At 39.5% G+C, this 25589-nt stretch overlaps 3 protein-coding genes across 4 annotated transcripts in view; 1 reads left to right on the top strand and 2 right to left on the bottom strand.

Annotated features, from left to right (window-relative positions):
• Positions 1–25589, bottom strand: part of LOC306856321 (uncharacterized protein) — a 1000538-nt gene that overhangs the window by 363682 nt on the left and 611267 nt on the right. The window lies entirely within an intron of this gene.
• Positions 1–25589, top strand: part of LOC306856359 (cytolytic toxin-alpha-like) — a 116021-nt gene that overhangs the window by 66794 nt on the left and 23638 nt on the right. The window lies entirely within an intron of this gene.
• LOC306851335 (SLA class II histocompatibility antigen, DQ haplotype D alpha chain-like) lies at positions 383–3640 on the bottom strand. Of its 2 annotated transcripts, none has more exons than XM_079387495.1 (4): positions 3520–3640; positions 2724–2969; positions 1694–1984; positions 383–1597 (listed from the first exon to the last, which is right to left on the bottom strand). In XM_079387495.1, exons 1-4 carry the CDS (start codon positions 3602–3604, stop codon positions 1476–1478), a joined length of 744 nt encoding a protein of 247 aa, XP_079243621.1. In that variant the 5' UTR covers positions 3605–3640; the 3' UTR covers positions 383–1475. The 2 variants fall into 2 exon arrangements, with proteins under 2 accessions (XP_079243621.1, XP_079243622.1); XM_079387496.1 differs by lacking the exon at positions 3520–3640 and adding an exon at positions 3061–3188.

The following is a 25589-nucleotide window of genomic DNA, read 5'->3' as shown; positions in this document are numbered from 1 at the left end:
AGTGGGGAGGGTTGTACCAATGATTCACTCAGCAGTCCGGACTACCCTCTGTAGTCTTCTGAGGTCAGATTTGGTAGCTGAGCTGAACCAGACAGTTATTGAGGTGCAGAGGATGGATTCAATGATGGCGGAGTAGAACTGTTTCAGTAAGTCCTGTGGCAGGTTGAACTTCCTCAGCTTGCGAAGGAAATACAACCTCTGCTGGGCCTTTCTGACAATGGAGTCAATGTGAATATCCCACTTCAGGTCCTGAGAGATGGTGGTGCCCAGGAATCTGAATGACTCCACTGCAGTCACGGTGCTGTTCATGATGGTGAGTGGGGGGAGAGCAGGGGGGTTTCTCCTGAAGTCCACGATCATCTCCACTATTCTGAGCGTGTTGAGCTCCAGGTTGTTAAGACTGCACCATACAGCCAGCTCCTTAACCTCCTGTCTGTAAGCAGACTCGTCACCGTCCTGGATGAGGCCGATCAGTGTGGTGTCGTCTGCGAACTTCAGGAGCTTGACAGAGGGGTCTTTAGATGTGCAGTCGTTGGTGTAGAGGGAGAAGAGCAGTGGGGAGAGTACACAGCCCTGAGGAGCTCCAGTGCTGATGGTACGAGTGCTGGATGTGTATTTACCAAGCTTTACTAACTGCTGTCTGTCTGTCAGGAAGCTGGTGATCCACTGACACACGGAGGTGGGGATGGAGAGATGAGTTAGTTTGGGCAGGAGGAGGTTAGGAATGATGGTTTTAAAGGCCGAGCTGAAGTCCACAAACAGGATCCTCACATAAGTCCCTGGTCTGTTTAGATTTATATAGCGCACCTTTATTTATATAGTGCTTTTAACATACAGATTGTGTCAAAGTAACTTTCATTGGATTGATTTTAATAACCTTAATGTGCCTAAAAGTGCCAAATACAAGTATCGAACTGGGATTCAGCATCGGCAGATATTCAATAGTTAATGGCTCGGATCGGATTGGGGGCACAACAAAATCGATGGGGACATGTGTATATATACATATATATATATATATATATGACAAATATATAAATAATCAGTGTTATTAAACTTATTATAAACTTGCTATTAAACTATTAAAACTTTTTTTCCATTCAATTAAATACTTTAAGATCTTTAATATATGCATGTTTGGTGCTACATAGAAAGCAAAATTGATCTCACTTATGATCAACGTTTTTGAGAAACAATAAAATGCTGATTTAATCCAACGTGAACTTTATATGCCCCCGAAAGTAAAAAATTAAGTGTTTATGAATATGGGACTACTAATATAAACATCATTGTACTTAATATGTACAATAAGCAGAATACAAAAAAAAAAAGTGGAGAAATGGTTAGAATGCATGAAGCTTGTGTCAGAATGCAGCAAAATGCAAACTATAGCAATGTATTGTCAACAATGTCTCAGACATAATATATAAATAAACAGTAAATTAACAACTTTTTAAAAAAAGTTTGATTCCAAGTCAGTTGCAGTTGTTTCCTTTAACAATGAAAAAAGTTCCCATAGCTACTCCCAACAGTCCAAGAGTCAGACCCACTCCACAGAACACTGCAGGACCAACACTGGGCATGGCAACTTCAACATCTGGAAAATACACACATGAATACACAAGTTTTTGTTACATAACAAATGTGTACTTTAATGTAATATCCATTGATTCTATTTGAAAATCACATTCACCCCATATTTTAGTCTGAGGCTGACCCTGGAGAGCTTCGTGGTTAACCGTGCAGCTGTAAATGTCTCCTTCAGCAGGTGTGAACTTGAGAGTGGAGAAGATGTTGAAGGTACCATCATTCTTTGGACGGTATTGGCTTAAACTAATGCCTTCTGTTACATTAACATCATTCTTAGTCCATGAGATGCTGACAGATGGAGGAAAGAAGCCAGTCACATGACAGACAATGGTGTTCTCAACACCCAGCTGTACAATATTTTTGGGATAGATGGATGTCTGGGGAGCATCTAGATCTAAACACAGATAATGATATTAATCATTCTTTAGTGAACAAAGTTATTTTAATATACTGTACATTATATACATTTTTTAAGGAAAAACCTCATTACGCTGATGCAAGATATATATTCTACCATTTCAAAATATGATCTAAAATAGTAATATTGTGAAATATTATTATAATTTCTTATATATACACATATATACATATACAGGGCTTGACATGAACTTTTTTGTAGTTACATTTTTATGTGTCTTCTGTGTGCAGTTCATTTGTTTTGATTTCTCCACGAGATTTTCTCACATAGACAGGCTGCGTGAGCCTCAACTGGCGAGACCTTGTTACTGATTATTCATTATCAATCGCCGTTTACACCGAATGTAATAAAATCAGAACCATTCTTGACGAAATTGTTATTTTTGGGGTTTTTTCGTAGCGTGGCAAAACTGAAGTTGAGCCACTGATCTCACATGGACTGTTTTACCGATGTATTAACTACGTTTCTGGAGCTGGGAACATTTCAGTTGTGTTGCAGTCTATGGAGAGCTCTCCGATTTCATCAAAAACATCTTAATTTGTGTTCTGAAGATGAACGAAGGCCTTACAGGTTTGGAACGACATGAGGGTGAGTAATTAATGACACAATTTTCATTTCAGGGTGAACTAACCCTTTAATAAATGTTTACATTCTGATTAAACTTTATGTTTACAACTGTAACAATGTAAAAGTTTAGTACATTCTCATGTCTCACCTGCTACTTGTGGTATGCTCTTAAAAACATCAGCGAATATTGGTAAGTCATGTTTGCATCCTACCATGTTACTAACACCAAGTTCATAAAATCCAGGAAATGTTGTATTTTCTGTAAAATCAGGTATTGTCTCTACTCCTCTCTTCTTGTTAAAATCAGCATGCCACAACTCCTCTTCATCATATCCAATGTAATACTCTCCTTCTGTATCGGAGCATGTTGTAAATTGGAATGCTTCATGTTCAACTGAAATAGATTGAGCATCATACCTGTTAAAACATTTTTTATGCTCATTTAAAACACCAATAAAATTGTTTCTGAACTAAAAGGCCCTAACTTTTGAATGAATGGGGAGTGAATAACCAGCGCTCTCTCCACCTTCAATACCACGACTGAGGTGCCCTTGAGCAAGAACCGAACCCCCAACTGCTCCCTGGGCGCCGCAGCAATATGGCTGCCCACTGCTGTGTGTGTGTGTGTGTGTGTGTGTGTGTGTGTGTTCGTTCACTACTGTGTGTGCGCACTTGGATGGGTTAATGCAGAGCACAAATTCAGAGTATGGATCACCATCGCCATACGTCACTTCACTTTACTTTGTGTGTATTTAAACAATGACTGTTGAAACATTCAAATAAATGAAACATACAAAAAAAACATTCAAACATTCAAAATCCTAATATAAGACAATACTTTTTTATTTTATTTTAAGGAAATAATTGTTGCAATTGATAATTTACAAGTTTGTCATTTTACCGCATATTAATATATTACCTAAGCAATAAAAAAAGTAACTTACATTCAGCACTTGTTGAAAGAACAATAGTTAGGGTGAGAATGGTTATGTACAGCTCCATCTTGATAGATGAGCGTCGAACAATCATCAGAGAAATATTTAACAGAGGTGCAAAGAGCAGGTATTATTTCCTCTTTTAGGGCTTTTGCATCATCCACTCAGAGTTTGACTCACACAGTGACATCTCTGTATCTAGGAAGACAAAAAAGCATTTCCTCTTTCAGCTGTAAAGCTGCTGTATAATCAAATCTAATGTTATGATTCCTTAAAATGTGAGTGTAAATTTAATTATTTATTTTTCTGGAAAAGACCCTATAATATTGTCATTTTTTAGTGTTGGTGAGTAACTAGAATGTCTAGTAATTCAAACTGGAAACCAACCAAATGCATCTATAGATTGTGATCCAGTCACTTCGACCACTGGGTGGCAATGCAGATTAATTTTAAATTAAAGTTTAAAAGATAGATAGAGAGAAAAACGTTAAATAAATAAATAATTTGTTTCTCAGACAAAATTATGGTTTCCTATGTTTCAGACACAGACCTGTCATTTGTATGTATAACCTCTCGACTTTATGAATACATATAAACACAGCTTAATTAAAAAAAAATTTTTTTTGCTTTTTTGTGCCATTATTTCAAAACCACATACTATTTTTGTCCTATTTTTTTTTACTTTCTTTAGCAATATAAAAAGTTATGAAATACTATTTCTCTATTTTTTTTCAACATGTAGTTAGAGTTACAGAAAAATTATGAAAATGCACGAAATAAGGAGTTATATTTTATTTAATGTAACAGAAAAAAAACAGTACAGTAACACAGTACAGTAACACCAGTGACACAATAAATCACCAGTGATATACACAAGACCTGATATACTGATCTTCACTGCTGTTCTCCATAAAGAAGGTAACACTAGTGACATACACAAGACCTGATATACTGATCTTCACTGCTGTTCTCCATAAAGAAGGTAACACCAGTGACAGTAACACCAGTGACATACACAAGACCTGATATACTGATCTTCACTGCTGTTCTCCATAAAGAAGGTAACACTAGTGACATACACAAGACCTGATATACTGATCTACACTGCTGTTCTCCATAAAGAAGGTAACACCAGTGACAGTAACACCAGTGACATACACAAGACCTGATATACTGATCTTCACTGCTGTTCTCCATAAAGAAGGTAACACCAGTGACAGTAACACCAGTGACATACACAAGACCTGATATACTGATCTTCACTGCTGTTCTCCATAAAGAAGGTAACACCAGTGACAGTAACACCAGTGACATACACAAGACCTGATATACTGATCTTCACTGCTGTTCTCCATAAAGAAGGTAACACCAGTGACAGTAACACCAGTGACATACACAAGACCTGATATACTGATCTTCACTGCTGTTCTCCATAAAGAAGGTAACACCAGTGACATACACAAGACCTGATATACTGATCTTCACTGCTGTTCTCCATAAAGAAGGTAACACTAGTGACATACACAAGACCTGATATACTGATCTACACTGCTGTTCTCCATAAAGAAGGTAACACCAGTGACAGTAACACCAGTGACATACACAAGACCTGATATACTGATCTTCACTGCTGTTCTCCATAAAGAAGGTAACACCAGTGACAGTAACACTAGTGACATACACAAGACCTGATATACTGATCTACACTGCTGTTCTCCATAAAGAAGGTAACACCAGTGACATACACAAGACCTGCTATACTGATCTACACTGCTGTTCTCCATAAAGAAGGTAACACCAGTGACATACACAAGACCTGATATACTGATCTACACTGCTGTTCTCCATAAAGAAGGTAACACCAGTGACATACACAAGACCTGCTATACTGATCTTCACTGCTGTTCTCCATAAAGAAGGTAACACCAGTGACAGTAACACCAGTGACATACACAAGACCTGATATACTGATCTTCACTGCTGTTCTCCATAAAGAAGGTAACACCAGTGACACACACAAGACCTGCTATACTGATCTTCACTGCTGTTCTCCATAAAGAAGGTAACACCAGTGACAGTAACACCAGTGACATACACAAGACCTGATATACTGATCTTCACTGCTGTTCTCCATAAAGAAGGTAACACCAGTGACAGTAACACCAGTGACATACACAAGACCTGATATACTGATCTTCACTGCTGTTCTCCATAAAGAAGGTAACACCAGTGACACACACAAGACCTGCTATACTGATCTTCACTGCTGTTCTCCATAAAGAAGGTAACACCAGTGACAGTAACACCAGTGACACACACAAGACCTGATATACTGATCTACACTGCTGTTCTCCATAAAGAAGGTAACACCAGTGACACACACAAGACCTGATATACTGATCTTCACTGCTGTTCTCCATAAAGAAGGTAACACCAGTGACAGTAACACCAGTGACATACACAAGACCTGATATACTGATCTTCACTGCTGTTCTCCATAAAGAAGGTAACACCAGTGACAGTAACACCAGTGACATACACAAGACCTGATATACTGATCTTCACTGCTGTTCTCCATAAAGAAGGTAACACCAGTGACAGTAACACCAGTGACACACACAAGACCTGATATACTGATCTTCACTGCTGTTCTCCATAAAGAAGGTAACACCAGTGACAGTAACACCAGTGACATACACAAGACCTGATATACTGATCTTCACTGCTGTTCTCCATAAAGAAGGTAACACCAGTGACAGTAACACCAGTGACATACACAAGACCTGATATACTGATCTTCACTGCTGTTCTCCATAAAGAAGGTAACACCAGTGACAGTAACACCAGTGACACACACAAGACCTGATATACTGATCTTCACTGCTGTTCTCCATAAAGAAGGTAACACCAGTGACAGTAACACCAGTGACATACACAAGACCTGATATACTGATCTTCACTGCTGTTCTCCATAAAGAAGGTAACACCAGTGACAGTAACACCAGTGACATACACAAGACCTGATATACTGATCTACACTGCTGTTCTCCATAAAGAAGGTAACACCAGTGACATACACAAGACCTGCTATACTGATCTACACTGCTGTTCTCCATAAAGAAGGTAACACCAGTGACAGTAACACTAGTGACATACACAAGACCTGATATACTGATCTACACTGCTGTTCTCCATAAAGAAGGTAACACCAGTGACATACACAAGACCTGATATACTGATCTACACTGCTGTTCTCCATAAAGAAGGTAACACCAGTGACAGTAACACCAGTGACATACACAAGACCTGATATACTGATCTTCACTGCTGTTCTCCATAAAGAAGGTAACACCAGTGACACACACAAGACCTGATATACTGATCTACACTGCTGTTCTCCATAAAGAAGGTAACACCAGTGACATACACAAGACCTGATATACTGATCTACACTGCTGTTCTCCATAAAGAAGGTAACACCAGTGACAGTAACACCAGTGACATACACAAGACCTGATATACTGATCTTCACTGCTGTTCTCCATAAAGAAGGTAACACCAGTGACAGTAACACCAGTGACATACACAAGACCTGATATACTGATCTACACTGCTGTTGTCCATAAAGAAGGTAACACCAGTGACATACACAAGACCTGATATACTGATCTACACTGCTGTTCTCCATAAAGAAGGTAACACCAGTGACAGTAACACCAGTGACATACACAAGACCTGATATACTGATCTTCACTGCTGTTCTCCATAAAGAAGGTAACACCAGTGACACACACAAGACCTGATATACTGATCTACACTGGTGTTCTCCATAAAGAAGGTAACACCAGTGACATACACAAGACCTGATATACTGATCTACACTGCTGTTCTCCATAAAGAAGGTAACACCAGTGACAGTAACACCAGTGACATACACAAGACCTGATATACTGATCTACACTGCTGTTCTCCATAAAGAAGGTAACACCAGTGACAATTTTCATGAAAAATGCATTTTTAAAAATGTCTCCTGCAAGATATCAAACCACATGTTGTCAATCATGGTATACTCACTAAATTACGTAGTTTAACCCATTTTTTTACAGTTCCCTAACAATAAATAGATCATACCAGTGACATCAACTAAAAGCTTCATTTGAAATCATGAGATAAAAGGAGGTAAATATTTACATGTCACCAGTTGACAAAAAGACTAGTTTTTAAAAAGGCTAGTTAGAAAAATAACTCTTCTATGGCTCCCAGCGTGCACTGTGGCAGGAAGCATGTCATTATTATTGAGCTTCACTGATTCTTGATGTCTGTCTAAAACAAAAATATTAATCATTATGAAAAGTAGTGAACATAATCTGATCCCATTCATCTTTTGCTTTTCTTTCTGCAAAAAAAAAAGGACATTTATAGCAGCAAGAAAAACAACTAACATTAAAGAGTCCAACTAAAGTAAACACAGACTGGATTTAGACTAAGCCAGGATTAGGCCATTGTTCAATTAGGACATTTAAGTAATTTTATTAACATGCCTTAGAAAAAAAATAATACATTACTGGTGGGCATCTTGAGACAAAGAAAAGGTGCTGATATATTTTAAGATCAGTCAGTGCAAGTTTCTTTCAGTTAAAACAGCTCAGACTTACACTTTAGTCTGGAACTAGGTTTAAGCCTTGTCTGTGAAACCGGGGGAATAAGTTTTGTATGAAAGCGATAAAGTCCATCTGGTTTGTAATACAGGTGCATCTGAATAAATTAAAATGTTGTGGAAAAGTTCATTTATTTCAGTAATTCAACTCAAATTGTGAAACTCGTGTATTAAATAAATTCAATGCACACAGACTGAAGTAGTTTAAGTCTTTGGTTCTTTTAATTGTGATGATTTAGGCTCACATTTAACAAAAACCCACCAATTCACTATCTCAACAAATTAGAATACTTCATAAGACCAATAAAAAAAACATTTTTAGTGAATTGTTGGCCTTCTGGAAAGTATGTTCATTTACTGTATATGTACTCAATACTTGGTAGGGGCTCCTTTTGCTTTAATTACTGCCTCAATGCGGCGTGGCATGGAGGTGATCAGTTTGTGGCACTGCTGAGGTGTTATGGAAGCCCAGGTTGCTTTGATAGCGGCCTTCAGGTCATCTGCATTGTTGGGTCTGGTGTCTCTCATCTTCCTCTTGACAAGCATATTGTCAGGCGAGTTTGCTGGCCAATCAAGCACAGTAACACCATGGTCATTGAACCAGCTTTTGGTACCTCTGGCAGTGTGGGCAGGTGCCAAGTCCTGCTGGAAAACGAAATCAGCATCTCCATAAAGCTTGTCAGCAGAAGGAAGCATGAAGTGCTCCAGAATTTCTTGGTGAACGGGTGCCGTGATGTTGGTTTTCAAAAAACACAATGGACCGACACCAGCAGATGACATTGCACACCAAATCATCACAGACTGTGGAAACTTAACACTGGACTTCATGCAACTTGGGCTATGAGCTTCTCCGCCCTTCCTCCAGACTCTAGGACCTTGGTTTCCAAATTAAATACAAATCTTGCTCTCATCTGAAAAGAGGACTTTGGACCACTGGGCAACAGTCCAGTTCTTCTTCTCCTTGGTCCAGGTAAAACGCCTCTGACGTTGTCTGTGGTTCAGGAGTGGCTTAACAAGAGGAATACGACAACTGTAGCCAAATTCCTTGACACGTCTGTGTGTGGTGGCTCTTGATGCCTTGACCCCAGCCTCAGTCCATTCCTTGTGAAGTTCACCCAAATTCTTGAATCGATTTTGCTTGACAATCCTCATAAGGCTGCGGTTCTCTCGGTTGGTTGTGCATCTTTTTCCTGCACACTTTTTCCTTCCACTCAACTTTCTGTTAACGTGCTTGGATACAGCACTCTGTGAACAGCCAGCTTCTTTGGCAGTGAATGTTTGTGGCTTACCCTCCTTGTGAAGAGTGTCAGTGATTGTCTTCTGGACAACTGTCAGATCAGCAGTCTTCCCCATGATTGTGTAGCCTAGTGAACCAAACTGAGAGACCATTTTGAAGGCTCAGGAAACCTTTGCAGGTGTTTTTAGCTGATTGGCATGTCACCATATTCTAATTTGTTGAGATACTGAATTGGTGGGTTTTTGTTAAATGTGAGCCTAAATCATCACAATTAAAAGAACCAAAGATTTAAACTACTTCAGTCTGTGTGCACTGAATTTATTTAATACACGAGTTTCACAATTTGAGTTGAATTACTGAAATAAATGAACTTTTCCACGACTTTCTAATTTATTGAGATGCACCTGTAAGTGAAAATGCTGAGATCTAGAGAGATCTGTTTGTGTTTCATGTTCTGTTGCTGCCATTCATGTGATGTATAATTAATTAATTAATAAGTTAGTTTTACATTTAAATACAAGGCTTATTCCTCAGCACATCTTCTTCTGAGGAAAGTTCTGTCTTATTCCTCTGTAAGGGAAACAGGTCAATTTAGCTCAAAGGGAATAATTTATGATTTTATAGGGAATTTGAACAGGATCACTGTTTCACAGCTGATCACTCAGTCAGCAGTGATTCACTGAATGAGCCGTATAACATCAACTCTGCATTGAATATTAAAATCCAAAATATAGTGAAAACACTATTTAATAGCACAGTAACAAGATCAGCAGTTTAAGACATTAACTTGTGAGCACAAAACACAAGATACTTCTCTTTTCAATATAAATAAGACTTTATTGGATAAACCTAAGACATAAACTAATCTAACACATGAACACAAGCATTCACACATTCACATGCTGCAGAAAGAGAGAAAGTAAAGCCTGGCTCACACTGTGCGATTTTGGCCACGATTTGTTCGTCTGAGACAAATTTTGAAAATCCTAAAAGATTCCTATAATCCTAGGCTAAAATCGTTTGTCTAGATCGCTGGTTTGACATGTTCACCGACAGCCGATTAATGGCCGTTGCGATCAATTTTTTCCTCCGATTAAATTCTGGCAGTGTCAGAAGATTACAGACACTTTCCTGCAGTGTGACATCTCCTACGACGACCGTCAAACCAAGAACCAATAGGAGCACTGAACCTGATGACGCCATTAGCGCGACAACTTCAAACCATTCATTATTTGTAAAAACAATATATGTACAAAGTAAAGTTTACTTAAAGTTTATTAAGGGGCAGGATGTTTAAACTCGAATAACAAAATTAAGTTACCTCAAGTTCGCTCTGTAGAACTGGAAGTCCATAAAGTCCTCTTTTGCCCAGCCATGACTTGCTCCACACACGTCGTCTTTTTCGGGGGTTTTTTAACATCAAGGCATGTAATTAATAAAACTAACGCTACACGTTGCTGTTGTTTGCTAGCTACCATTATAGCGAGAGAACGCGGGTCACGTATTGATGACGTAAAACTCCGGACAAGTCTTCTTGAGTACGTCCGTTTTTATCGCGTCTTGACTGTCGTACAGTCTGACATTAAGACAACTGAGATCCTACAGTCTTACATGGAGATCATGTTCGTACAGTGTGACAAGCAACAATCGCAAAAGACTATTAAAAATCGCACAGTGTGAGCCCGGCTTAAGGAAAGGATTAAGAGTTTAAGAGAATGAAAATGTGAAATCCCAAGTTTCCCAAATCCCAACATGTGCTATTGCATAGACCTGAACAACCATCAATCACTTAATTAACCCTCGCATTGAGTTTGCAATGAGACTAAAATATTATATTAACACTAGAACCGCAAGAGTTCGCTGTATAAAGTGTTTAATTAAGTGATGATTGAGTATTAGTGATAAACACCTGCTGTTAACAAGCAGAATCACTGGGGAAAAAACAACAAGAACAGAAAAAAGAGAAACACAACAACTACAACTGATTTACTACAATCACAGGCTTAGATGTAATCAACTGAAATAAAACACATTAAAAAGAGGAGTATTTAACAAATCGACAAACAGCTTTATCAGCTTCACTTATTACCAGTGGTGGAATGTAACGAAGTATTTGTACTTCGTTACTGTACTTAAGTAAATTTTTACGTATCTATACTTTACTTAAGTAAAAAAAATAATGCATACTTATACTTTTACTCAAGTAGATTTTTCAGCAATTATCTGTACTTTGTACTCCACTACATTATTAAAATGCGTGTCGTTACATCCTTCCAAATCTTGCATAAAAAATTTTTGGTCGACTGACGTTTTGGCGTTGCTGGCCAATGCACGTTGAAACAGATCGGAGATCTGATTGGTCAAAGAACTCACGCCGAAAATAGTGAGCGCGCGTTTTGAAACAACACAAGCGGAACTGATGTAAATCGAAGAAAAGGACACCAAATATCAAACATGGACGAAGAGCCAACAACGTCGACTGAGCTTGAGCCTGTGCCCTGCAGCTCTGATTTTGAGAGACACCCCTGGCCTTATTTAAGCAAGTTATTTGAATTTAAAGGTTCAAAGAATGACTCCTGGCGTTTTCAATGTGTCAAGTGCCTACCTCAACGCAAAGAACTGTTGGCGTTTAAAAACTCCCCTTCAAATTTGAAGAAACATATAGAGGTAAGACATGCAATGGTAGCTATTAATATTTAAGTTACTAACTTGCTATGACATGGTGCTATGACTGTTATAGAAAAACGGATGTCAACATAACAAAAATATCACACCAGTATAATATTTGTTTGACGTAAGTTAGTGGTACCCTAACAGGGCAACTTCATTAGCTGGTTATTAGCACAGCAGGGACGATAGCTTGCTAGTACGTTACATTTTTGGAGATGAGCAAACTACTGCTATATCTGTACATTCGTAGTTGGCTAAAATAGCTGTTTGTTTTGACTCGATGAAAAATTTTTCAAACTTTTTATACGGCCCCTAGCTTCTTTACCATTCAACATTGGGTATTTAGTTGACATTCGCAAGTAAGCATGCAGTTAAAACTATATCTAGGTTTGATTCGATTGTGAACAATTTTGCACTATGACAGTTGTTTTTCGTCAATATCATGACATTTTTTAGAATTTGCAAATATATATATATATATATATTTAGCAATTTAGCGCGAAGTATATGCGAATATCAAACCAATTTTAAAAATAAAATAAATTGTATGTCATAATTGGATTAGCTTAATTATTATTTATAATAGTAATAATAAGTAAATAACCAGATTTTTACAGTGTGTCAGTATTGCAGAGAGCTTGCTCAACTACCCTTTCCAGTACACAATAGAAATTGTTTGTGATTATTACAATTGAACAGCCCAGACATTGAGACAACCGATTGTGTACTTTTACTTAAAAAAATACTTTAAAGTAAATTTAAAAGTATGTACTTAGGACTTTTACTTAAGTAAGATGTTGATGTAGTAATTATACTTTTACTTAAGTATATATTTTGCAGGGTAGTTGTACTTTTACTTAAGTACTTCCTCCACCACTGCTTATTACTAACCATTTTTATGAGAACGATATGAAGAGTTCAATGTCCCATTTAATGTTTACGCACCAACAGCGCTATTCTTTTGAACCACATGGACCGTTTATCTGCTTAGTTCAAAGTTCAAACAAGCTTACTCTCTGATCGGTCTCATTCACAGAAGCACTAAACAGTGCTGTGAGATCTAGGGCTGGGCAATAAAACGATAATTATCACAATATGACTTTCCTAGAAAAATGATATGAAGAGTTCAATGTCCCATTTAATATTAATGCATCAAAAGTGGAACAAAGATGAATCCCCATCATGAAGACAAAGATGGCGGCGCGAACACATCGCGAGGCTCAGCGTCTTACCAGATTTTGGAAAATAGTGTTAATTTACCTGGTTATTTCATTCGTGTTCGCGCGATCCAGTTATGCGAACTACAGCTATAGTAAACAGTCACTTTTGGACATCAACAAACGGTGTTCCAACATAGTTTTAGATCATCCTTTCGACTTCAGCGAACTCCCGCCGGAGCTACTGAGATCACCGCGGACAAGCGGATCACTCATACTGACCGGAAGTGCTCGGCGTCGGCGTCGAGACCGTAAACAAAGACGGGGAAAGCGTGGAGGGCTGCGTGCTAAGCTAAGGCTAAACCCACATCGACCAGCTCTGCCCAGCATCTTCCTTGCCAATCTACGGTCTCTGATGAACAAGATGGACGAACTAAAGATCTGGACCCTCACACAGAAACGGCTTATGGACTGTAATGTTATGTTCTTCACTGAAACATGGCTCTGCAACGATGTCTCAAACAGCGTGGTGCATATGGATGGACGTGCTCTCTTCAGGGCTGACAAAGTAGCAGCAACCTCTGGTAAAAACAAGGCTGGTGGAGTATGCATTTATGTAAATAAATCATGGTGTAAAGACTGTCATTGTTGATACCTACTGCTCTGCTGATCTGGAGTTCCTGATTATCAAGTGCAGGCCATCCTATCTACCACGTGAGTTCACTTGCATTGTTGCTGCTGCAGATTATGTACCTCCGGACGCTAATGCTAACGTGGCTATGAAAGAACTATTAGCAAATTACAAACCCTGCACCCGGATGGAGCCTTTATTGTTGCTGGGGACTTCAATCACTGCACTCTTAGATCTGTTCTCCCTAAATTTAATCAAAATGTCTCCTGCACTACAAGGGGACATAAAACATTGGACCACGTTTATACTAATGTGAGTGATGCCTACAAAGTCACACCCCTCCCCCACCTGGGTCAGTCTGATCACCTCTCTTTGTTCCTGCTCCCCAAGTATACCCCGGTCATCAAATGTGTGAAACCTACAACAAGGACTGTTAAAATCTGGCTGGAAGGCGCTGACTCCACTCTTCAACATCAATTCCAGCTCACAGACTGGAGTGAGTTTGCTGCCCAGGCCACCACAAACTCTCAGATTAACATTGACACTTACACCAACTCTGTCATGGAGCACATCGACAGATGTGTGAGCAGAGTGACTACACACAAAAAAATAAAAATCTTCCCCAATCAGAAGCCCTGGATGAACAGAGAGGTTCGCCTCCTGCTCAAAGCAAGAGATGCAGCCTTCAGGTCTGGAGACCAGGAGGCTTACAGCTCAGCCAGTGCCAACCTGAGGAAGGGTGTCTGCCAGGCCAAACTCACACACAAACAAAAGATTGAAGAACACTTCAACTCTTCAGACCCCCGGCGTATGTGGCAAGGCATACAATCTATCACAGATTACAAACCACCTAACTCTGTGCCCCCCTCCAGCTCTGCCTCCCTCCCAGACGAGCTCAATCACTTTTATGCTCGTTTTGATCAAAATAATAAGGAGATCTCACTCAAAGCTGAGCATCAACCCAGTGAACTGCCTCTCACTCTCTCCACATCAGATGTTTACTCCACTCTGCATAAGGTGAATGCACGGAAGGCAGCTGGCCCTGACGGAATACCTGGCCGTGTGCTTAAAGCCTGTGCGGAGCAGCTAGCTGGGGTCTTCACGGACATTTTCAATCTGTCCCTGGCCCAAACAACTGTCCCCACTATCTTCAAAACCTCCACCATCGTACCAGTACCGAAACACTCCACTGCCTCGGTCCCTAACGACTTCCGTCCTGTTGCACTCACCCCCATCATTGCCAAGTGTTTTGAGAAACTGGTTGCATCCCACTTAAAATCCTGTCTCCCTGCTACACTAGACCCATTCTAATTTGCCTATCGCCACAATAGGTCAACAGAGGACTCCATCTCAACAGCACTTCACTCTGCCCTCACCCACCTGGACAGTCAAAACACACATGTGAGAATGCTGTTCATAGACTTCAGTTCTGCATTTAATACAGTAATCCCCTCCAAGCTGATCTCCAAGCTCAGCCAGCTTGGAATCAGCACACCCATCTGCAACTGGATTCTAGATTTTCTGACTAACAGACCTCAGTCCGTCAAGTTAGATAACCTCTCCTCCTCCATCATCACCCTGAACACCGGCGTGCCACAGGGCTGCTTACTGAGCCCTCTCCTGTACTCCCTCTTCACCCATGACTGGCTCCAACACCATAATCAAATTTGCAAATGACACCACGGTGGTAGGTCTGATCAAGGATGACGATGAGTCAGCCTACAGGGATGAGGTGCAGCACCTGGCTGTGTGTTGTGCCACCAATAATCTACAACTAAACACCCAGAAGACAAAGGAGATCATTGTGGACTTCAGGCGGACTAGGAGTCATGCACACACACCCATCTACATCAACGGAGCTGAAGTGGAGCGTGTGTCGAGTTTCAAGTTCCTTGGCATCCACATCTCTGATGACCTCACCTGGTCCCATAACACCTCCACTCTGGTCAAAAAGGCACAGCCGCGCCTTTACTTCTTAAGGAGCCTTAAGAAAGTTCACCTGAATCCCAGGATCCTTGTGGAATTCTACCGCTGTACCATTGAGAGCATACTCACGAACTGCATCTCAGTATGGTACAGCAATTGCTCCGCATCTGACCGCAAAGCACTCCAGCGGGTGGTGAAAACTGCTCAACGGATCACCGGCACCCAGTTAACTTCCATTGAGAACATTTATCATAAGCGCTGTCTGGGCAGAGCAAGAAACATCATCAAAGATGCCTCTCACCCTAACCATGGACTTTTCACCCTCCTTCCATCCGGCAGGCGTTACAGGTGCCTACGCTCTCGCACTAGTAGGCTCAGGAAGAGCTTCTTAAAAAAATAAGAATTTAAAATGGGGGAAATATCATACCCCTGTTTTGCCTTCTTGTTGTTGGCTGAATAGAAGTCAAATGTATATTTCATTAATCCAACCGGTTACATTTCTTAATTAGAGTAGAGAACATTTCATTTAATGTGAAGAGAGTATTGGAGTATGTGGAAAAAGACACTGAATAATTATTGAATGTTAAGTATTTGTAAAGTCATGTAGCCTACACCCATGAACCTTTTTATGCTTGAAGCTTTACCTGATTGAATTGTGTTTTTATGTTTAGTTATTTTGTGCTGTTTTTTTAGTTTTTTAAGTACCAAATGAGTATTAGTTCAATAACTTGCCCTTCTGCCAGTTTTCACCTCTGATATTATAACAACGCATCAGAATTAAAGTTACGTAATCTATAGTATGCGGAAGTATTTTTGTAGGGTCTGATGCCATGGTGAATTGTAATTTAGGCGCTCCATTGATCATGGCAACCTACCAAGAGTGGATTGAACGAACACAATTCAGCTGTTCTGAAACCGGAAACTCAAGAGGCTCCCATTTCAGGGCAGGTCAAAGAAGGGTGCTTCTCAAACGGAAGGATGCATCCTACTGAGGTTGTGTCCTTCCTAGATCAGTCCTTCAGAGTCTTGTAGGCTAGAGTCATCCTCAGCATATAAACGCTAGAATAAGACGGTCTAGGAAGTGCACATGGCTACATCACATATGTTCCAGCCTCACCGTCACAGCATGAAAATACTAATAAAACTTAGTTTTGGAAAAATACTTTGTATTACAAATCTTTATATTATTTGGCTTTCTATTAATGCAATACAATGAATCACAGCTGCCAACAGCCCCCCCCCGTGACGTTTGATGACGTGGCAGCCGAGATATGCAGCCTTCCGTTTGAGAAGCACCATAAGAATTCAAGTTTTAACAAAGGGTTTGTTGAAACTATTTTCTGTAGCAAATCAGCTCAAAAAGGAAATGTATATAAATAATTATGATTTATTATAATTTATTTATATCAGCTGACAGTTGTAACTCTAGACATCAACTAATCTGTTCGTCCAATGAAAATTCTGTGCAAGTTCATCTCAACTCTACGAATAGTTGCACAGTCTTTCATAGACATTCACGTTTAAACTCGATATAAACAACGTATCAAATGCATTTGACTTCTAGATTTGTATATTAAGTTGCTCAAGTATTTGAAACTAAAACTTACCACTAACGCTCTCGTGCTTTTTACGTTTAAATCTTTATTACAAACAGTCCCGCGGGTCTTAATGAACTTTGTTTTTCTACCTCCACAAGACACAAGAGCATATGTTGCCTTGTTTATCTAATAGTGCACTTTTCTTTGTTTTAACCCTGCTAAAAAAAAAACAATATAAGCCCAATAGAAACAATCACAGAAATTCCAGTGGTCTATATTTTTCCTGAATATGGTCCCTGGAGCACAGGTTTTATCAGCTGGCGATTTTCAATGCTCATTTAAGAGTGCCTTAAGTCCCTAGTCTTTTGAATGTTTAAATGGGCAAGGCATAAAAACGCATGCAAATGAAATAGTGCTTCGATCGCAACACAGACGGGGTGAATTTATGAATGAACGTGTGAAAGTTCTGTCACAAAGATGTTATTACGTATCCTCACGCTTTTTTAAGTGGGTATACAGAAATCCTTGATCTTTGCTAGTGGGTATGCACCGTATACCTGCGTATCATGTAGACTACACCACTGTATGAGGGGAACCCCAGAATTACAGCACAGCATCACACAAGCCATGATACAAAGTTACAGAAACTAAGCAACCGAAAGCAATATATATGTCTTCCTCAGATGTAATGTTAGTTCTGTACTTCAGCATTGGGTAAAAGAGCATTATAATCTCCTTTGTGGTAAAGTATTTTTAAACCGACTTAATATTTTGGAAGTGAATTCTGGAAGTGAATATGAATTATTGAATTTTTAATTATGAAAATGTGTGTGAAATATTTTGAATTGAAATATTCACAGCTTAAATAAACAACTATGTTCAATTTCAGGACCTAAAAATGCAAGCCCTGGAAATACAAGGCATTTGTTACGAGGCTGACGAGACGTGAGACGTGCGGATCCATTTGCAAAGCTTTATTACACAACATGGTCAAGACAGGCAGGGTCAGAGATCGGCAAACAGGTATGGTGGAGGCAAGACAGAGCAATCCGTGGAGCAAGCGTGGGTCAACGATCAGCGAACAGTATCCAAAGGGGCAAGGCAGAGAGATAATCCAGAGTCGAGAGCAATAAATCCAAACGGGGATTGAACAGAGTCCAAACGGCAGAGGCTAAGGGTAAATCCAGTAAACACGGGCAGGGTCAGACACGGCAGGAAAACAAGGCAAGACTAAGGCTAAGACAATGGCTATGGCTCTGTAAAGTTGCTATCGCTTGGGGAGTGATAAATGCTAACAATACTCTGCCGAGAGCAAGAGCAAGTCCCAGGCTTAAATAGTGAGTGATTGGGTGATGGTGATTGCGAGATGGATATCAGGTGTGGGCGTGATAATTGTGAACAGCTCCGAGGCTGTAACACTTCTGAACGCCACACCACTAATCTAACCTGCACCTGTTTATTACTGCACTGGTCACAGTACTTTACACACATGCATTTGCACTACTCATATTTTGCACAGACTGCACATTGTTAAAGTTATTACACTATAAACTGTCTAAAGTTGTTACTGTACAAAGCACAGTAAACTATTTCTATAAAATATTGCACTACTGCTATTTTGCATAGAATACATTGTTCTATCAATACTTTGCACACTCATCCAGCTGTATTTATTTATTACCACTGTTCTCACGTTTCTGCTGTTCATAATGTGTATATATAATCTGTAATCTATATAATCTACATTGCTCTGTTCATAATGTACATACAATCCCTACATTGCATTCCTATTTATATTCTGTATATACTCTGCTCAATACTGTATATAGCAATTCCACTGTACATTCTGTAAATCATATCCACATTTACTCTGCACTTATATGTATATAAAACACTATATTCTTGCACTTCTGGTTAGATGCTAACTGCATTTCATTAGCTCTGTACTTGTACTCTGCATAAATGACAATAAAGTTGAATCTAATCTAATCTATAAAAAAAAAAACAGCGCTATTCTTTTGAACTACGCCACATGGACCGTTTATCTGCTTAGTTCAAAGTTCAAACAAGCTTACTCTCTGATCGGTCTCATTCACACACGCACTAAACAGCGCTGTGAGATCCAGGGCTGGGCAATAAAGTGATAACTTTCCTAGATAAAACGATATGAAGAGTTCAATGTCCCATTTAATGTTTACGCACCAAAAGTGGAACAAAACAGCGCTATTCATTTGAACTACACCACATGGACCGTTTATCTGCTTAGTTCAAAGTTCAAACAAGCTTACTCTCTGATCGGTCTCATTCACACACGCACTAAACAGCGCTGTGAGATCCATTGAGAAGCGTTTGAATTCAGTAAAGAGCACGTCTTGACGACTTAAACAAGGTTTAGATTAAACCGTGCTGACAAACAGGAGAATGTTAGCACATGGAGAAACTAAGAATTTTACTATTAACCTGTTGGCCTTTACTCCTACCTTTGAAGAGATGGCATACCCAAACTAAAACAGACAGCTCATGAAGCTTTTGCACTAAAAGCATAAGTAGGGTCTCGTTAGAAAACAGACACCTGGCAGTTAATTGTCATAAAACAAAAATGCTATCTGCATAATTTTGTAAATTTATTCACATTTTTTTAAATTTTAACTTTATGAAAATAGTTTATGTTGGCCTTATTTTAATCTAGAAATGCACTGCAGCTAAAGCCACATGTCTAACTAACCATGTTATATTTCAAATCTGAAGAGAAGTCTAAAACTCTTAATTATATCAAATGTTTTTCAATACCATGTCATATGATTTTAGTTTACAGTTTATTTTGATAGTCCACTTTAGACATTCTACTAACTGTAAGTAACTCTGTAACTACATGTCAACTAATTCTAATTAATTTGCAACTACATGTCTACTAACTCTCAGAGTTGACTGTTAGGTTAGATTTAGGATTACCAGAATAAGTTGACATACTTGCAAAGTTTCTGATAGTCAGTATGTTGTATGTTGTGGACCCATCAAAATAAAGTGTTAAGCCTGGTACACACCAAGCCGACGCCGGCGAACTAGTGTCGACGAAAGCAGACTGCGGGGTCGGCTCACGTCGGTAGCGTCTGGGTCCAAAGTTGCCCTGACACACCAAGCTCGACACACGACGGCCAAGTAGCGTGTCCGTTCTGAGCTTTTCTCCTGCACTGGTTCACCAGCTGAACAGCCAATCAGAATAATCAGATGGCCCGACTGACTGACGCTGATTCAACATGTCGAATCGGCCGAAAAAAAGCAGACGAGGGCCAACTTCAGCCGACGCCACAGAACACACTGAGAAAACTTAGTCGGCCGACGAACAAGAACTGCCTGACGGCCGACTGTCGGCTTGGTGTGTACCGGGCTTTAGAAGATATTAAGCAGACAGTCTACTAATACTCTAATGACTGCTAGTTGACATGAAGTTGCAAAGTTACTTACTGTTAGTAGAATGTCTAAAGTGGACTATCGAAATAAAGTGTTACCTGATTTTATTTTGAGAAGACTCTTAAATGCTACAAATGGCTCTTGTGGGGGGGGGGAAAGAGGGGGCTAACTGATGTTTTATTGCCATCTTCTAAGCATTCATTCAGTGTATTATCTCTATTGTTTTGGGGTACAAACTGCCCCCATTTAGTTTTAGTCTCCTCTGCACATTCACACCTCTCCGGCCTGCTTATGGCTCTAATTATTCTTTTGTTCTGTCATTATAATTACTGAGTACTTTCTTTGATCAAACTACTCACTTCACCTTCTTTGAAACTGTACCAAATGCCCTTCTTGAAAAAATAAACAATCCAATGTTAGTTTAGCACACCATCCCAATTTAAGAGATTAAAACTAAAGTTTCTCCTCCAAACTCACTTTATAGTGCAATTAGAGCGTTTGAAATATCCTTCTGTGATCTGATGTGGCATCGGATGTAATGAGATGTAAAATAATATTCTTTTGTATTATTCCGCACATTGATAAAGGAAATGTTGATTAGCATTGCATTATAAATATAATCTATTATTATGAAAATCCCCAGCTTGAACAACACAGATGAACCATATATCTTTGCAATTGTATTTATTGTCTCCAGAACATCACTGTTATAGCAATTTTCTGGAAGCAGTTTATTGCTGCGTTCACGTCACCTCGTTCATGAAATCTTGTGACAGTATATTGGGAGCTGTTCACATCCTTGAACTGTTTCAACTCTGTGTTGCATGTCTGTAATGTTCACTTTACTTTTGTATTAAGAAATTGGCAAAAGTCAATTACACAATTTTTTAAATATAAATATTATGAAAAAGCTGCTTATTACATTTACTACTGGAAGTGTCCTGTGTGAATGGAACAGACGGCAGTAATATTTATAATTTTTTTTATCAAAAATGTGGCGATCTGACTGAGAATGTAACAGAAGGCTTTTATGTACTATCTATAGAAATTTGAGGCAAACATATGATAATCTATCAATATTCTTAAAACTGTAGGCTGATTAGGTTAACTTATAAAGGAGGAGTATTAAGTTAAAAATGATTCAAACCACCTACTTCTCAGTCCACCCACCCTATTCATTTCCTTCTAACACTGAAGGTGTCTAACTGACAGTGGATATCCTCTATGTGCTTGTGTTAATGGCTTTACAGCGATCCACCTCATATATAGATGCACAGAATCATGCTTTAGTTCAGTTCAGTTCATTCTTTACTGTTTAATGCCGTTGTGATGAAAATGATTCTGTGAACAAACACCTCGAGGGAAATCATTTGAAATGGAGGTTTGTCAAAATAATAAAAAGTTCCGTCAAATGTTCAATAATTTTCTTAAATGAATAAGTATGTGCTCGTCATGCTCTCTTTCCCAAGCAAGGATTAGCATGAACTTGCGGAGGAGTCTTAAAACAAATACAGCCAAACAAACAAAATGTGAATTGTGTCATCTGCTATCTGAGCAAGATGACTAAATCCAGTGGAGTAATAAAAATAAACTTTACAAATCCGCAATTAATAAACTTTGACAATTGTTTATGAAACAGATTTTCTGAATTCTATATGCATTCTACAAACATTTTCTTGTGTTGCTATACTCTCTTTCTTAGTGATTTTGTCTCTTGAATGTACGAAAGGTTATGGTTGAAATTTATCAATACCCTTTACAAGAGTGTACAAGAGGGAAAGTTTAACCTGCCGATGTAATAGTTTTAAGGGTAAAACAGCAAGACTTAATTTTCGTGTTGATGCTTCATGTGTTCGCACATCCTGGACAGACACAAAGTTACACTAAAATAAATATCTCAAAGAGAAAAGGCTGTTACTTCATTTCTTAATTTCCATTTATTCCTATTATGATGACAGCTCACAAAGAGGTGTCTTTGCCTAAAAACATACACAGTCCAACAAACAAATTGTGAACGGCCATTTGAAATCTTGATAATATGACTAAAACTAGTGGTGTAAGAAAAATGTCATTTACCAAAGATTGTGATTCTTAGATGCGGCACATCCCTAACAAAATCTGTTGGCATGCAAAAATACTCATAAATGTTTTAGCACAGCTATTTACACACATAGTATGAGAACTATACGTTGTACCACTTGCCATAGAAAATTAATTACCAGTTTATTAGGGTCAAAAAGAAATGACAAGTTTTGTGTTCTAGGTGAGAAATTTACACCAATAAAGGTTTCATGAACATTAGAAAACAACATGTATTCCCTCTGGCTGTTAAACACCACGGGTAAATAATAACTCATTTGAAACGTAGGTCTGTCAAATGAGAAAAGTTCAGTCATACATTTAAAACATTTTCTGAAGTAAAAAATTATGTGTTTGTCACAAACACATCCAAAGAGTTTTCTGCTCAAGCACTTGGGTGCATTAGCATCAGGCTATTTTAAAGAAATTAAAGAATAAAACTAAAGTTTCATTTAAAGCCAATAGACAGCATGATTTGCTTTAGTGACACACAATGTGTTTAAAACTGGAGGTGTAATTATTTTACTGAGAAGTTTTAAGTGAAATGTATATTTGTTCTTTTACGGTACACATATATCTACAGGCTAGATTAAAATGAAAACATTTCTTAAATATCAACAAAAAGTAAAAAACAACATACACGATTTTGTTCATATTTAAAATTTAGCATACTCGGATTTGTGTGTGTGTATGGCTCAGGTATACCCTACGTTATGGGGGATAAAGATAGCAATATCCAAAATCCTTGTCCTTGTGGGGACTTTTTTTTTTTTTGTCCCCATGAGGAAACAAGCTTATAAATGATACAGAATGTAGTTTTCTGAAAATCTTAAAACGCACAAAGTTTTCTGTAAGGGGTAGGTTCATGTGTAAGGTCGGTGTAGGGTGATGGAAAATACAGTTTGTACAGTATAAAAACCATTACGTGTGTGTTCATTGTCTAAATCAGGGCTTATTTCAAATGTTTATTTGTTTGTCTTGTCATATCCTGTAATGTACTTTGATTTCTTTTAAACTATATTGTTCAGCACAATGGTCAACCATTGTTGTTTTATTGTGCTTTATAAATAAATTGAACTGAACTAAAGCATGATTCTGTGCACATCTATATGAGCTGGATGTCATGACAGAATACGAGGAAGCAAATCTGCGAGTGAAACAGTCTCTTTATTGAGTAACCCAGGAGAGAAAGTATTAGCAGCAACACGATAGTAATGAGTGGCGAAGGGACCTTGACGGACAACACAGATGAAAGGTGGTGAAGAGATGAATCCGCTGGTGAAGAGTGAAGTAATCCAGACACAGAACGAGGAACCCAGCAACACCAAACGGAACACCGACACTCGAACACCAGACAGCAGCAAGGATCAGAAACGCCAACAGGAACAGGGAACAAGAACCCACACGCGAGGACATCAACAAACAATCTGACAAAGGAGAGAAGAAACTGGTGAGTATTTGAAGGTGTGTTGATGAGCTGCAGCTGGCGCTGCCAACGAGACTCAGCTGTAACGCTGATCAGCGGTAATGGCCCGGTCACGCCCACACGTACCTACACACACACACACACACACACACACACACATATCAACAATAACACGAGACGAGAAGGGACAATGAATTAGTGAACCGTGACAGTACCCCTCCCCCTAGGAGCGCCTCCTGGCGTTCCCAGGGTCCCTTACCTGTCGATTGTAATCAACGATAAGAGAGTGATCCAGTATGTCTCTGGCAGGCACCCAACTTCTCTCCTCCGGACCGTAACCCTCCCAGTCCACCAAGTACTGAAATCCGCGTCCCCTCCGTCTAGAGTCCAGAATACGGTTTACCGAAAATGTGGGTTCCCTTTCGAAAGCTACAATCGATGCTGCGCTGCTCAGCGCATTGGGAACGTCTTTAGTCGTGACCAGCTGTGAATATTGTGTGTAACACGTCGATAGAATTGACCCGGAGGTAATATAGCCTCGGTCGATGACGTCATCGGCGCGCACCCGCAAACGAGGCTATAAAAAGATGAGCCACAGGTGCATCGTCAGGTCTTTTGTCTTCAGATCATTCTGTGCATGTGTGCGTCGAAGAAACATTCTGAGCAGGTTTGCAAATCTTTTTTCTCTCACGTTAACAACAAAGGGAAATGAGCCAACAAATCAGTAAGCGTTGTGTTCCTCCATGCTCCCGTCCCATGTCTGAGCTGGATACACACAATTATTGTTTTGTTTGTTTGGGGGAAGAGCACGCGGTTCTGGCTATAGAGAAAGGCGGGTGCGAGCATTGTGACCAGCTCACAGTTAAGATGCTTCGCTCCCATCTGAACTATTTCCAGTCTGCACCCGCATTACCATCGTGGGGCTCTCGTATGGATCTGCATGACAAGCAAGAGACGGGTCCGTCCCTTTCGCTGGCTGCGTCACCAGATCCTAACATCCCTTCTCGTGATCTCGAAGTGCGCTTCGGTGCTTATTCGGTTCAGGTGGGGGATGATATATCTCTTAGTTCTTTAGAGGTGGCCAGTTTACAGATAAAGTGACTGGAGTAAACCATATACTTCTCGCGTCTTTGTGCCTTCGACGTCGGCTTTTCGACTATCGTGGGTGCGAAGTCGCGGGGGTATACGGAGATGCCTCGGGTTGAAGAGACGCTCGCGAGCTATCTCTCGCCCGAAGCCGCATCTTCGATAAAGAAACCTACCCTCCCCACTAAACCTTGTCGTATAACATCATCACTAGTGGGTAAAGCTTTCCAAGCTGCAGGTCAGGCTGGTGCTGCGCTGCAC

Source organism: Barbus barbus, assembly GCF_936440315.1.
Source record: "Barbus barbus genome assembly, chromosome: 3".
In the NCBI taxonomy this organism is placed as follows: domain Eukaryota; kingdom Metazoa; phylum Chordata; class Actinopteri; order Cypriniformes; family Cyprinidae; genus Barbus; species Barbus barbus.
The sequence above is the reverse complement of the archived record's forward strand: the minus strand, read 5'-3'. Positions and strand labels throughout refer to the sequence as shown.

Bases quoted from the DNA above. Each gene is read 5' to 3' on its own strand.
- LOC306851335 (XM_079387495.1), bottom strand. From the start codon at position 3,604: ATGATTGTTCGACGCTCATCTATCAAGATGGAGCTGTACATAACCATT. The intron at 1,985-2,723 runs GTGAGACATGAG...ATCTGTGTTTAG, and splicing joins GAGCATACCACAAGTAGCAG to ATCTAGATGCTCCCCAGACA. The intron at 1,598-1,693 runs GTGAATGTGATT...TGTATTTTCCAG, and splicing joins GCCTCAGACTAAAATATGGG to ATGTTGAAGTTGCCATGCCC.